The sequence below is a fragment of the Zootoca vivipara genome, chromosome 12 (assembly GCF_965207765.1).
Source record: "Zootoca vivipara chromosome 12, rZooViv2.hap1.1, whole genome shotgun sequence".
Lineage (NCBI taxonomy): Eukaryota > Metazoa > Chordata > Lepidosauria > Squamata > Lacertidae > Zootoca > Zootoca vivipara.
This window is the reverse complement of record NC_142595.1, coordinates 17,362,858-17,377,713: the sequence shown is the minus strand read 5'-3', so window position 1 is coordinate 17,377,713 and position 14,856 is coordinate 17,362,858. Positions and strand designations below refer to the sequence as shown.

Sequence of the window (14,856 nt, the reverse complement as noted above, 5' to 3'; positions counted from 1 at the left end):
TTCGAAAACCAAAGCGCTGCTTCCGATTTGCTGCAGGAAGCCCCGAAAGTCCTGTCAGACATTCAGCTTCCAAAAATACATAGTTCACAAACCAGAACAGTCACTTCTGGGTTTGTGGAGTTTGGGAGCCAAAACGTTCGAGAACTACCGGTAAGCTGTTTGGTAACCAAGGTACGACTGCACCCAGCAATGCATGCCCGTTTATGGAAGGATGGATCTGATGTATCCAGTGTGTAAAAAAAGCGACATCCGGCAAGTAGCCACCCGAGTTACTACATACGGAGATAAGAGAGCTCTTGCTGCCGTGCGAGATTTCACGGGAGGAGAGATGTATCCACTGACACTCCAATATTCTGGTTCTTGACCCCAAATTCAACCCCTCCTTCCTCAAACACCACCTGCCCTTAAAGACAAAAAACCCACCAACACAAATGCTTGCTTGATGGTTAAAAAAATTCTGGGTTTTTATTGGTTTTGCTAGACAATGCTAAAAAAAAAATCCCTCCATTCTGAAAGGCAGGGCTTGAATTATTTAAATTTTGATCCATTTGTTTAAAAAAAAGGGGGGGAGGGGGAAAGAGATCATGGCAAAAAAATATATAATCATTTGTAAATTCACCTTTATGCCCATGTTCAAGAGTTATTTACTTCCGAGAACATATTTCTAAGGCAAGGGTGTTTATGAAGGACAGTGAGAGCAGCCAGACTGAGAGATGAAATGTAGACAACAAATCTAAAACTGGGGTTTTTGAGGTTAAGGTCGATAGGAAAACTCCAGAATGCATTATAGCAATATGGTTTGAATGCGTACAATAGAATTTAACACCTCTTGGAAAGCAGGCAGTATTCAGCAAATAGTTACTGCACTACTCACAGGGATGAGGCGAATCGTTACCCCACCTGCCCCCCCCCAAAGGAGCAGCACACCAGCATATTTGAATCCTCCACACAAAACAGCTTCTGCACCAGATCTCAATTACAGTCAAAACTGAGAGGTGACAGCAAACAGCCATTTTCACAGTGGCACTTACAGCTCTACATCGCTGCAAGGATTCAAATATCACATGGCAATGCCACAAGGGAAATTTATTCAGGAGCACCACTCAAATCCAAAAAGGATTCACTTAACTATGCTGCATGGTAGCATGGTAAAAGACCCCAGGGAGGCTGACTGTTTCCTAAATGGGTTATTTAAGACCAGAGCGAGGAACCTGTGGCTCTCCAGGATTTATCGGACTCCCAATTCCCATCATCACACCCAGCCAGCATGGCTAATAGCAAAGGATGATGGGAGCTGTAATTCCAACAGCATCCGAAGGACTAGACGTTCCCCAGCCAGGATTTAAGAGGAAGGAAAGAGCCAGTTCAGTTAGACTGGGGGCTGAGCGCTGCCATGTGTGGACTCGGCCCACACCCCTTCAAGTGCCTCTCCAGCCCTTGGTTGGGCCGCAAGGGTGCCAAGCACGCACCATCACTCATAAGCTCTACCCAAGTAATTTTTACCTACGGAGCGCCAGGGATGGTTTGGAACTACCCAAGGAACCACCCACGAAAATGGCGTTATCTGATCTCCCAATTGCCATGCCCTGTGGGAAGAGTAAAACAACCCCAACGGTTCTACCGTACAGAGTTGTTGGTCGGGGACAGTGCCGACCCGGTGGTATCACTAGAGGCCATGTATGGAAGGGTAACATACAAGCTCAGCTTGTGACAAGACCACAAGGAGGAAGCCTGCGACTCAAGTGCATGCCCCCCAAAGAGTATATAGCCTGCTGAAGCCCTCACTTCAGCATACATCTGATTTCCAGAGTCACACATACGAACACTGACAACGAAAGGCTTGATTGTTCAGCATGGAGATATATGTGTGGGGTTGGGGGGTTTTTTCTGCCATGATCCCAGTTCAGAGTACTGCAAGAAGCAGAAAATATTTAAAGGACATTTTATATATATATATATTTATTATATATATACTTCGAGATAAGAAAAATAAGGCTAATTCAAGCCTTGCCCTGTGCAAACAAAAACCAAACGAGAGATCGCCACTCACACAAAGGTCCCGATTACATTACCACAGTCAGCTTGTTATTTTCTGTTTTCTCTATTATTATTTTTAATAGGACAACTGGGGAGCTGAATTCTCCTATGGTTCAGGAGGAAGAGGGGCGGTATGGAATTGATTTCAATTAAGCTATATATTTTTTAAAAAAAATGACCTGGGAGGGAGAAAAATCTCAAATACAAGACAGCTGACTGTTCTAGGGTTTGGGGGGAGGAACCGGGTGGGCAAAAAAAGTAAAGAGTCTGTTAGTCAAGTAATGAATGAGCTTTTAAATTATTCTCTTGTTTTTTTGAAGTCTAAAGTTCAGAAGCTGTGGGTCCCATCATTACAGGGCCGCAACAAAATAGAAGTGGACCCCCCCTGCCCTCCCCCGACCTCGTTTTGAAGACGTCTGTGTCATCTGCTGCCGCGTGTTCGAAGGGCTCCCCCCCCCCACCCCCCGCAGGAGCAATCTGTAGCAACCAGGAAGGGCAGGTGGGACTCAGGACGAGAGGGCGCTTTCCTTCTGTGTTGGCTGGACTTGTGAACGCTGCATCACCTTTTGGCTTTCGACATCTCTAAAATGTTTCTCGACCTGGATGGAGAAGGAGGCAAGGGAGTTAGTGCTGGCCAGGCGCAGCAGGTCCCATATCAAGAAACCTAATAGTGGGTGATCTTAGCTGAACTGCAGACTACGGCGGGATTTACAAGGTAGCCTATAGCCAATGACGACTCTTCTTCCCGCGACTGCACAAACAGAAAAGTCCAAGGCCTTTAATTCCACCCAGGGCCTGAGCGTACATGCCTCCCCACTCCACTGCCACACGGGCAAAAGTGCACTCTAGGAATATGCACAGACACATGCACACAAATGACACAAGGGTGCCAATATGATGTTGTCACTGTCCGAAGTTAACTCGAATGGAGCACACTGGAAATTCAACTTTTACCAGAATGGAAATTCCATTATGTTTTATGGACAGAATCAATAGTCCAAGTTTTAAACCACTTTCCATCTCACCAAAGAAACAGCATGCACTTGGGACAAAATGATATCTTTAGCCAAACAAAACCTAGCAGCGAATGCTGAAGGCAGGTGGGGGACCTGGGCAATTCAATGCAGAGTATGGATGCTGGTACAACTTGAGTCAGTCTTTTGAGTCATACCTCTTTCCTCCTGCCCTCCCACAATCCACAGGCATTGGTCTACTTACTATTTTGCGTACATGACTTAGGGCACTCCCCTCTTTGCCTTTACAGTTTTCCACTTGGTATGGAGGGGCAATGACAACTTCTTCCATCACGACTATATTCTTCTCTTGCCATTTACAATCTTTAATGCTGCAGGAAGCAACAGAGGGTTTCATTTTTACCAACAAGAACAACACAAAAAAACTTAAGTTACTGAAAAGCAAAACTACAAAGAGGGAAGCAGGAGGTGGTTAAGAGCTGCCATGCAGCTACCCCAATGCCTTCCTCGTTTGCATTATTGTAGTGCCAGTACCATGAAGACCACTGCACAGAAATGGGTGCTTGAACAGGTCAGGGTTTACATTAATAATAAGAACGCCGGAGAAGGCAGTGGGAGACCATGAAACTTTATATGCAGAGGGAATGGGGCCAGGACAAAAGACCAAAGAAATCAGGCTGTGGTAGACCCATAAAAGGATCCTGAAAATGTGGATTTCAAAGAGCAGAGTACAACATCCCTCATCCACCAGCCCTAGTCCAATTAAAAGCACTTCATTTCCTATAGTCCAGGGATCAGCAAACTTTTTCAGCAGGGGGCCAGTCCACTGTCCCTCAGAGCTTGTGGGGGGGGCATACTATATAATTTGGGGGGGGGGGATGAACGCATTCCTATGCCCCACAAATAACCTTGAGATGCATTTTAAATGAAAGCACACATGGAAAAAACACCAGGCAGGCCCCACAAATAACCCATATATGAAGAGTTTGGATTTGATATCCCACTTTATCACTACCCGAAGGAGTCTCAAAGCAGCTAACATTCTCCTTTCCTCCCCCACAACAAACACAGTGGGGCTGAGAGACTTCAAAGAAGTATGACTAGCCCAAGGTCACCCAGCAGCTGCATGTGGAGGAGCAGAGACGCGAACCTGGTTCCCCAGATTATGAGTCTACCGCTCTTAACCACTACACCACACTGGCTCTCTGCCACACTGGCATTTTAAATAAAAGGACACATTCTACTCATGTAAAGACACGCTGATTCCCGGACAGTCCACGGGCCGGATTTAGAAGGCGATTGGGCCGGATCCGGCCCCCGGGCCTTACTTTGCCTACCCATGCTATAGTTCATTGCTGTTGCTAGGTCTAAGTGCCATGTTCAGATGGCAAGGGAACAAAGGAGTTTCCAGTGGACACCTCAGTGGTGGAAATGCCTCCCAAACGAGTCTCCAGAGCCCAAGACTGTGCATTTTTTGGCATTATACAAACAATAGATTTAGGAGGCTGTTGGGAGGCCCAACAACCTATTTTTGTCCCTGCTTAGTCAAACATTACTCCACCCCTGGCATCACGTCCCTAGGCTGGTTCCATCCTGACTTTTACACACTGAGTTCAGGCATATGACATGGAGCCCCTATTCACAAGCAGCTGTTTGTGCGCGGCAGCTCCTCTGACATCTGCACTCAATGCAAAGATGTCAGGCAGCATGGCTGGCGAAGGGATGAAGTGCCAGGGGCAACACACCAACGCAGACCTGCTTCATCATGCAAATGTCCTACACCCAGGTAACACATAAATAGGGCTAGGAAATTACTTCTCTGGTGATCAGTCCCGAGCTTTGTTCAACAGTTATTAGTATTCAATTTGCCAAAGTTTCCTCCTGCCAGCAGGGGAGAGTTGTTTCCTTGAAATCATCTATGTGAACTTATTTCAAGGACCGTCAGCAGAAAAAAACTGATTATCAACAGACATATCATTCCACGAGTAAGGAATTTTTTTATTTAAAAAAAAAACGGGTTTCCAGACTAATCCACAACAAATTGAATAACTCAATTTGCAACAAGTATTTAATATAATAAGCAAAGGTGAAAAGGGGCCCATACTTCCTTTCCAGCTTTATAGCCTCAATTAACTGATTTTTATTTAAAAAGCTCTTAGATCCTAAGTCGATGTTTCAAAATATGTTAGACTAGTCTAAGCAATCCTCTTGCTCCCAATCAACTGAATTGCAATACCCATCTGGAACGGATTAATCCACTTTCCATTACTTTCAATGGGAAAGTTCGCTTCAGTTTATGAACGCTTCAGTTTATGAACAGACTTCCGGAATCAATTGTGTTCATAAATCGAGGTACCACTGTATTAGCTGATATACGTCTGCAGAATTGCATTATTTTGCTCAAAACTTTGCAGAGCTACAGCGATCAGACCATATTAAATTATTCTAGGGGGGAAAGGAAGTGTGTAAGGTATTTTAACTACAAACTGTTTTATAAACAGTTATAAAACCTTCACTGGTAATGCATTTCAATAACTTTTCAGAACTTATCACACATGAGCACATGTCTAGAAACTGAACACTATTTCTAGCATGGCCTCTGTTATGATTAAGATGCAATTCTAGAAGCCTGTCAGATAGGAAAGTGTATTTTGGAATCTATGAATAATAAGCACGGTACTTAGGAATATTGATAATGCTATTTCTCAGGTTACAGTTGGTTCTTTTCAGATGTACCTATTATATTTGTAGTTACAGGTAGGTAGCAATGTTGGTTTGCCGTAGTCAATAAAAAATAAAAAATTCCTTCCAGTAGCACCTTAGAAACCTACTAAGTTTGTCATTGGTATGAGCTTTCATGTGCATGCACACGAAAGCTCATACCAATGACAAACTTAGTTGGTCTCTAAGGTGCCACTGGAAGGGTTTTTTTATTTTACTATTATATTTGGTTTGTTTACAGATGTATTTTACTGCTTAATGGAAAAGCATTCTTACTGAATCCACCAACTGTTCTACCATACTCGGTGATCCATCTTTCATTGAATTCCAATGAATTAATGAGCCGTATTTATTAACATGTATTAAACTGCATTATTTACATGCATAGCAGATTATGAACACAGCATCTGTATATGTAAATACATTAAAAAGTGCACGTGATTCAAGTTATTACACTGTGTATCACTCTTATACGCTTTTTGCAATACAGGACCCCTCCCCCCCCAAAAAAATACAAGATTGATTTCTGTTCGCTGGGTTACATTTTGTAGCGGGAGTTTACACATAAGTCATGCATATCAAGATGTTAGACACGACACTTTTCATTAGTGAAGAACTATAAGCTTCATGAAGCGCTATTCATATCATCCATGTAGCTGGGGGAAACCGCAGAGCAACTTTAGGGGGCATGTAGGAGGAAGAGAAAGTTCTGTTGTGCAAGGAGAAACCCTCGCACTGAGAGAAGATTCACATGGGCGCTACACCAAATGCAACCCCAAGTGTTTTTTCCCCCTGGCTCAAATGTGACCTTGAACTCTGATAATGTATCTTGCCTGCCTGGATAGAGGATAGTGTTTGTGTGCATGTGTGCTTGTACAATTCCCGTAATCCCTGCCCACTGGCCCTACTAGCTAGGAATGATGGAACAGCTGGAGACCCAAATCTATGGAGTATTAGTCTTCTTGGGACCCCTGATGCAAGCCATATGAGCCAGGACCATGTTGCATTAAAAGGACAATCTACACTACAGTAATCAAAGTTATTTGCACTCTGAATAAATTATCTACCTGGCACATTCTACTTTGACCAGCCACAGGGAAGCAGATTTTCAAAGAATTAAAAAAGTAAGGAAAATATGGAAAGAAACTTCCATTACCATCTGGTGGAACCACATATTTTGGCAAGGGGTGGATGCATTTGACAGCGATTTCTGCATTTAGTAATTGGATTCAGGCCCCTGCCCCTCCTCCCCAGCTGCCTTCAAACTCCACATGTTTCCTTCCCATCCCTAATACTTACGTCTTGTGTATAGTCTGGAAAAGCTGCTGTCCTTCCAACGAGACCCCAGCACTAATTGCATATGCCTGGCTCAGCTTTTCTTCCTTCTCCATCCGTGCTTTGTTCGCAAGCTGCAAAGGAGATACCAGAAATGCAGAGATCTTAATCTTGGCAGCAGACACCCTAAGCCTTAAATAGAGGTTTTTTTGTAGGAAAACAATTTTTGCATGACAGGGGATGCCACATATTCCATCTCATGAGCCGACACATCCCAGCTACTTGAGTACCCTGCCCTCAATGATGCAAAGCACACAGTAGCTCTATGGCAGGCACCCCCAAAACTCGGCCCTCCAGTGTTTTGGGACTACAACTCCCATCAACCCTAGCTAACAGGACCAGTGGTCAGTGATGATGGGAACTGGAGTCCCAAAACACTGGAGGGCAGAGTTTGGGGGTGCCTGCTCTATGGAAATCACAACCTTTGGAAGTAATTACATTTTTATTAATGAAAGAAGAGGAATTGGGTAAACATGAAAGAAGAGGAATTGGGTAAAGTGACTGTTACGGTTTGCGAACTATTTTTGGAAGTCGAATGTCCGACAGGGCTTCCGCGGCTTCTGATTGGCTGCAGGAGCTTTCTGCTGCCAATCAGAAGCCACAATTTGGTTTTGGAAGTCAAACGGACTTAATATCTTAATTACTTAATATCCCCAAGTATAGAGAATATACTTTAAGTTGGCATATTCTGTTTTTTGAACAGCAATGCCAGTGATGAGGAATCCTCCTTAATGGGGCAGAGGTTTTCCTCCAACAGCTACAAGAACCAGGAAGGGCAAATACACTTAGCAAAATTATAGCACTGTACAGACAAGTCTGAAAGGCAGTAAGCAGAGAGAGAGAGAGTGTGTGTGTATTTCAGCATGATACAGCACCCATTTTGTTTGGTTTTACATGATGCCATAACTCCTCTTTTTGGAAGGCCAGGTGGCTTTGCTCTTAAGTAAATGTGATATTTCTACTCTCATGATACTCAAAGTCCATTGCCTTTTAAACTATGTACGGTGAGATTTACTACAAGAGTGAGCAAGATGCATGTATATGGGAACCTTCTTTCAACCTTCCACACTCCAGCCCTAAATAAACCATGTATAGAAGGACAAAACTTGGGGAATCTCTAGCCACTACACAAAACCTGAGTCTCTTCTCATGGCTCTTGCAATTCTTTTTCAATTGCTTCCACACCAAAGTAACCAGAGCTGGGAGTTTGTAAGGGGGAGTGAAGAGGCTCAATACTGGGTCACCCTGCAGGAGACAATCTTACACAGGAGTGGAGAAGGGGTGCTAAGAAAGAAACAGTAACTAGAATCTTGTAGACGTGAGGCTGCCCATGATGGGAATACAGGTAGATGAGAAACCTGTTTCCAAACTTAACTTCACCATTGTTTAAAGCAAGGGCTGTTTTATTTTTATTTTCATTGTAACCAATTACAGACACTCCCTTGACAATTCTGAACTCTCTAAAAAAATGTTTGAAATAGTACAAAAAGGGGCATATGGATGGCTCATTGCATCAACCAAAGGACCGCAATATGGCTAACCATGCCATGCTGGAATTCACAATGCAGCCAGCTTGGTTAAATAGAGAATGAGAGAATGTCATCCGCAAAGGATTCTTACCTTGCTAACATTGAGAGAAGCTAAAGGTGGGGGCGTTTCTGTACGGTCATTGATTATTTTCACATCTGAAACGTACTGTAAGTTTATAAGCAAGATATCTGCGTGGTTAGGTTTGCCACTTGAAGAAGGGCATTCTGGAGGAAAAGATCATTAAGGAAACAAATCCAAAAAATATATAATGTTAATTAAACAGCTCAAAGAACAAATACCATTTGAAGAAAGTGTGTTTACACATGTAATGCCTAATTGCAAAGATCCACTTCCAAGGATGTCCCTGCATGAGTTTTATGCATGAAGTTTATGCTTTACAGGCGCAGTTGTTGTAAACTTTCTGTGCAACAATATAGGGAGCATGTTACAATAGGTAACATATTACTGTAACACGTTACCACAAAGCAACAGTATCCTGTCTACAGAACGGCCAGTGAAGGGCTGGCTCACTCCAAATTCATGACAAATTTACATCCCAGGGATGTGAACACAAAACTAAACATAGGAACAGGTAAAAATATGAATGTTCAATGTACTGGGCACTTTTTTTAGGCACCCAGAAGGCTGCTGGTATTAGTTACTTTTGCAGCTTGCTAGTCTTGCCATTCAAAGTGCCCAGAGATATACTGGTGCAAATGGCTTTGGGGTGTTCTTATTTGCACAGCTGCGGTCAAATAACCCAGGACACGCATGCCAGTGTTACTTATAAGGCAGACCCTTGCTGCATTCAGGACACAGACCTTTCTAGTCCAGCATGCCACTTCCCACAGTGGTTAAACAGATGCCTACACAAAGCCCACAAACAGGACAGGAAGGCAACAGTTCTCTCCCACCCTTATTCCCCAGAAACCAATACTGAAAATCATGTTGCCTCTGAACAATTCCGCTTCACTGGATGAACCTGGGTGTAAGCCATTAAGATTAGTAGCCACCGATGGGCTTACCCACCATGAAATTGTCCAACCCCGTTTTAAAGCAAAGCTGGAGGTTACCACATTTTATGTTAGAGACTTTCCTTAGTTAACTATACACTGTGCAAAATAGCCCTTCCTTTGCTCTGTCCAAAGCCTCAGCTTTCCATTGGATGACAGCAGGTTCTCTTATTGCAGGGCAAGGTGAAAACTTTTTTCATACCCGCCTTTCCCAGAGCACGTAGAATTTTATCAATCCAACTTCTAGAAACGGAGGACATATGCCACGCTCAAAGCATGAACACTTAACTGGGCTCTCAACAACAGACACACATATGAGGCACCCTGCCCTGGCACAATGCCATCCCTGGGAGAACCCATCAATTTGCAAAGTGATGGATTCTTGCAATTGGGAAACCAACAAAAGCTTAAGTACCTGAGCCCAATATGCTTTATAGCCTAGGAATCTACTTTTACTGCCAGCATGGAAAAGAAGCTCCATGGATCTTAACATTTCCCAGGGATGCTATTCAAAACCAAGGCGCTAAAAAAAAAACAACCCCAATAATCATGTGCAGCAACATAATCCAGCATCAAAACTTCCTCCCTGCCCCCAGGCACATCAGGTTCACCAAATCCTTATCTGTTCCAGAGGCATTTTTGGGGCCATCTACATTTCAGGCCCTATTTATTGTTGCTGCCTGAATGTGCTCAACACAGACCCCAGGGGCTTTGTAAGGAACACATCAACTCTTCTTCAGCACTAACCTTATCTCAACTGGCATCACTGTGGGCATGTTTGTAACATACACACTCATCACTTTAGGACAGCCACGTTAAGTATTTTAGATTAACCTTAACATGTGCAAGCCATTGTCTAGCATAGAAAAGGTTCATTTCATTTCAAACACCAAATTTTTCAGCGGGTTCAGGCCACACATTCAGGCTATACTACCCACCAAGTGTTGAGAAATCACCTGAAGCACATGCCTCCATGCGGCAGCCCAGAGTCAAGTTCAGAGGGGCTTTCCCCGTCTTTTGTAATATGGGGATCTTCCTACATATCCTGCCCTGGCTTCTATTTTTCTACACACTAAAAAGCTGATTTCTGACACGCCCCACCATCCACCCCAGCCCCCATTCCTGCTTCAGCCTTCCTCCTCTCAATAAGGCCGCCACAAGCTTCCATTTTCGCTCCTGCCCACGAGCACCCTTTTAAAGTTTCCCTTTCCTAGATTTCACCTAGCAAGCTTCCCTAATCCTCCATTGGAAAAACAAACAAAACAGGATTGTTCCCCACCTCCCTCCCGTCTTGAGATCCCTGTGGCTCACGAGAGGCAAGATATACCCTCCAGGCAGCAAAATATACTGTACCCATATCTATCTAGACCTATCTAATATAACACACCTATACTGTACATACATATACATACATATACATACACACACACACATATAGATAGATAGATAGATAGATAGGTACACACACACATATATATACACGCGCGCGCTCCCTTTCATGCTAACAAGTAGCCCCCCCCCAAAAAAAATTCTATTTCCTTTCCCCCTCCCCAAACAAAAAACCAGGCCGGCGGTTTCCCTCCGTCTCTTTGGTTCCCTACCCCAGCCAAACCTCAACCTTCCCAAACACAACCCCACCGACTCCCCCAGATCAGGCCGACCTAGGAAAGCTCACGTGCCTCCTCCCTCCACCCGAACATACAGCAGCCCCATTTCCCTGAGCGCCAGGCCAGGGCCCCGGCAACCAGCTCTCGCCATGCCCCCACCCCACCCCGCCCCGCCAGCGCCCGTCCCCCTTCCCACCACTTCCACGCAAGCAGCAAGGATACTGAGCGCCAGCATCTTGCTGGAGTAGTCGAAGGCCACCACCTCGCCCTGCAGCCGCTGCTCCTGGCAAGTCTGGCACGACACCTGGCTGCCCACACTGAAGTACTCGCCCGGGGCCGCCATCTTGTTTCAGGCCCAGGCTGCTGCGGCGGCGGTGGAGGCGGCGGCGGCACCCTTCGCGCCCCCGCTGCGCCTCAGCAGCCTCTGCCGAGGGGGGAAGGACCGCAGGGAAAGGAAGGAAGGGCGCGAGGGGGAAAGGGGGCGCCGAGAGTCCACCCGGCGCGCCAAGCCGGGCCCAGGGCGCCTGCTCGCCTCCTTTCAGCCCGCCTGGCTGGGTCAGCCTAGGCGGAAAAAAAAGGAGGCGGAGGCGGAGGAGAAGGAGGGAAGACGAGGAGTGGCCAAGGCGACGGAGGCCCCGCCTGTGCGTCGCGTCGGTCAGCCCCCCCTCCCGCACCCACGCACGCAAGCGACGTCACCGCGTAAAGGGAAGGCGATTGGCTGGTTACGGAGAGGGAGGTTCCACCAACGTTCGAGAGAGGGAAGACAAGGGAGTAGAACTCGAGTGCTGCGTGCGTGGGTGGCCGGGCGGGGCGGGACGAGGCGACGTCAGGAGGGCGGGGGGGGGAGGAGAATCCTAGTCAATGGTAGAATCGGGAAAGGTTGGGGGTCTCCCAAGTGTCATCTAGTCCAACCCCGCCGTGCAATATTGCAGCTTTGGGCCTCGAGGTTGCGTGTGGGTTGCCAAGGAGGTGCGTGAGGAGGTGGAGCTGGGAAGAGGGAGGGTTAGAAGCGCGGTGGCCCACCCTGAGGTCAGAGGCAGGATTTATGTTGGGGGTTGGGGAGCTTTGCTTTAGTTAAGTACAGTATTTTTATTTATTTATTTATTTATTTATTTACTTGATTTAGGGGAGGCAGCTAACCAAGCTATAGCTTAGGGCCCCACTCTTGGGGGCCCAAAAAAAATTAAAGGGGAAAACTGGGTGTACATTTCCAAAATATAAGATAAAAAACAAATGAAATAAAACCTACATGCAGCAACAGTGTTTTGTGTTGTAAGTCATGGTAGCCTGCTGCCTAAAATATCACTGGTTTGCTCATTTCTATATATGGGGTGCCTACATGCACACGAAAGCTCATACCAATGACAAACATAGTTGGTCTCTAAGGTGCTGCTGGAAAGAATTTTTTTATTTTGATAAAATACATATTGTCTTATGTGCAAATGGCTTTAGATACCTATTAGGTCCATAAATTACCATATAGCATATATTCAACAACAAAAAACCCCAGCAACAATATGTTTGTTTGTTTGTTTATAAATTTCTATACCACTTTATATTTTTAATAAAAATCTCAAGGCAGTTTACATAATATTAAATTAATCAATAAAACTAGCCGGATGGTGTTCCTCTGGCCTCATGAGGAACCTCTTTGTAGGGCTGGGTGTTGACAAAGGACAGCTGGATATATAAAGGGCCCCATTACCTTCAGTATCTTGGGGCCTCATCAAACCTAAATCCGGCCCTGCCCACCCTGGCTACACCTGTGCCTCGAGGGATTTTGCAGCAGGGCACTTTAGGTGTTTGATAAGAAGCAAGTGTGAGTAGGTTGTGTGACACTCTGGCTGCACCCCTAATACGGTAATATTCATTCATTCATTCATTCATACCCCACCCATCTGGCAAAAGGCATCATACACAGGAAGAGGTGGTCTGCAGCAGAAATTTGAGGGTGTGTCTTGTCTCCTGTCTGACAAGATTATGGTCATCTCAAAAGGATGGCTACTGTTATGTACTGAGCTGAATCCTAGAACAATAGGATTCAGAATCTCAGCTACACTGGCCAGGAAATGCAATTAATTACCTGGCCATTGTAGCCATCCTTTTGAGATGGTAAATACCTCAGTTCTTGAATCCAGGTCACAGGCCTACCCTATTCAACACACCCTCAAGACAGGATTAGAACTATTTGTAAATGAAAGGACTATTGGGAAAGGTTCCCCAAATATACTTTATTTGAAGAGGAAACATTTTAGGAGAGCCAAGATGGCTTCAGGATTGCTCTCCTGTCCTATTTCAGACGTGGTTTATCTACTTACACATGTGTGTTTACCTTATGTACTTATAAAACATATATTTTATTTTTGAGACCTTAGAATTCTTATAATGATACTGAGGCTTACTTCCAAGAAAGGTGGCGCAATGGGGCAGTGCGTCTGGCTGTTAACCAGAGGTTTGGTGGGCAGGATTCCTGCATTGCAGAGGGTTGGAGCAGAGGGTCTTTGGGACATGGGTGGCGCTATGGGTTAAACCACTGAGCCTAGGTCTTGCCGATCAGAAGGTCGGTGGTTCGAATCCCCGTGACGGGGTGTGAGCTCCCCTTGCTCAGTCCCAGCTCCTGCCAACCTAGCAGTTCGAAAGCACCTCAAAGTGCAAGTAGATAAATAGGTACCACTCAGGCGGGAAGGTAAACGGCGTTTCCGTGCGCTGCTCCGGTTCGCCAGAAACAGCTTAGTCATGCTGGCCACATGACCTGGAAGCTGTACGCCGGCTCCCTCGGCCGATAACGCGAGATGAGCGTCGGTCACGACTGGACCTAATGGTCAGGGGTCCCTTCACCTTTAAACTGAGGATCAGGCTGCAAAATGGCAGGGCTATGCACAGTTATAGAGTAATGGTACAATCCTAGCCATGTTTGCTTGGAAGTAGATCCAAGGAAGGGCCAAATGTGACGGGTGTACAGGTTAAATCCTACTCCTTTGCCTGCGTGCACCAGTTCCTAGAAGGCACCGAAATGGTACAGTTAAAGCAAAACAGGCAGAAGGAAAAATGCAAACTATAAAATGCCGTAATATAATAAAATATCGATCAGAGAAAATTGAGTGGAGGCAGGATCCAGGGAAAGCAAGGAACATCTTTATTTTTCAGTTGCAACAGCATCTCCACCCCTTGCAAGGGGGTGAGGACTCAGAACAAAGGTGTGCAAGAACTTTTAACGACTTTAGAAATTCCCCAGCCCCTTAGCCAAAGACCACCCAAGAGGCATCATACATGTGTCACAGAAAGATAACAGAAATTTGAGAGTGTGTCTTGCCGCCTGCCTGACAAGATAATGGTCACTGATTGCATTACCTGGCCAGTGTGGTAATTCTTCTGAGATGTTAAACACCTTAGTTACTGAATTCAGAGCACAGGCATACTCTATTCAGACACAAAAATGTGCCCTTAAGGCAGGATTTGTAAGTGAAAAGAAATACAGGGAAAAGGTTTCCCCAATATATTTCCTTCTGCAGAGAAAATATTTGGGGTCATTAAGAATGAAGATGGCTTCAGCATTGCTCTCCTGTACTATTTCAGATATATGGTTTATATAACCTGTTTCCGTGTGTTTTACCTTGTGCACTTATGACCATTTATTTT

The 14,856-nt window shown here is 45.2% G+C and overlaps 1 protein-coding gene across 1 annotated transcript; it reads right to left on the bottom strand.

Moving 5' to 3' along the window:
* Window positions 1-439: 439 nt before the first annotated feature.
* LSM12 (LSM12 homolog) lies at window positions 440-11,786 on the bottom strand. The gene is made up of 5 exons (XM_035136289.3): window positions 11,440-11,786; window positions 8,688-8,821; window positions 7,032-7,141; window positions 3,256-3,382; window positions 440-2,636 (listed from the first exon to the last, which is right to left on the bottom strand). The coding sequence occupies exons 1-5, from the start codon at window positions 11,558-11,560 to the stop codon at window positions 2,544-2,546; spliced, it is 585 nt and encodes a 194-aa protein (XP_034992180.1). The 5' UTR covers window positions 11,561-11,786; the 3' UTR covers window positions 440-2,543.
* Between the last annotated feature and the right edge of the window lie 3,070 nt (window positions 11,787-14,856).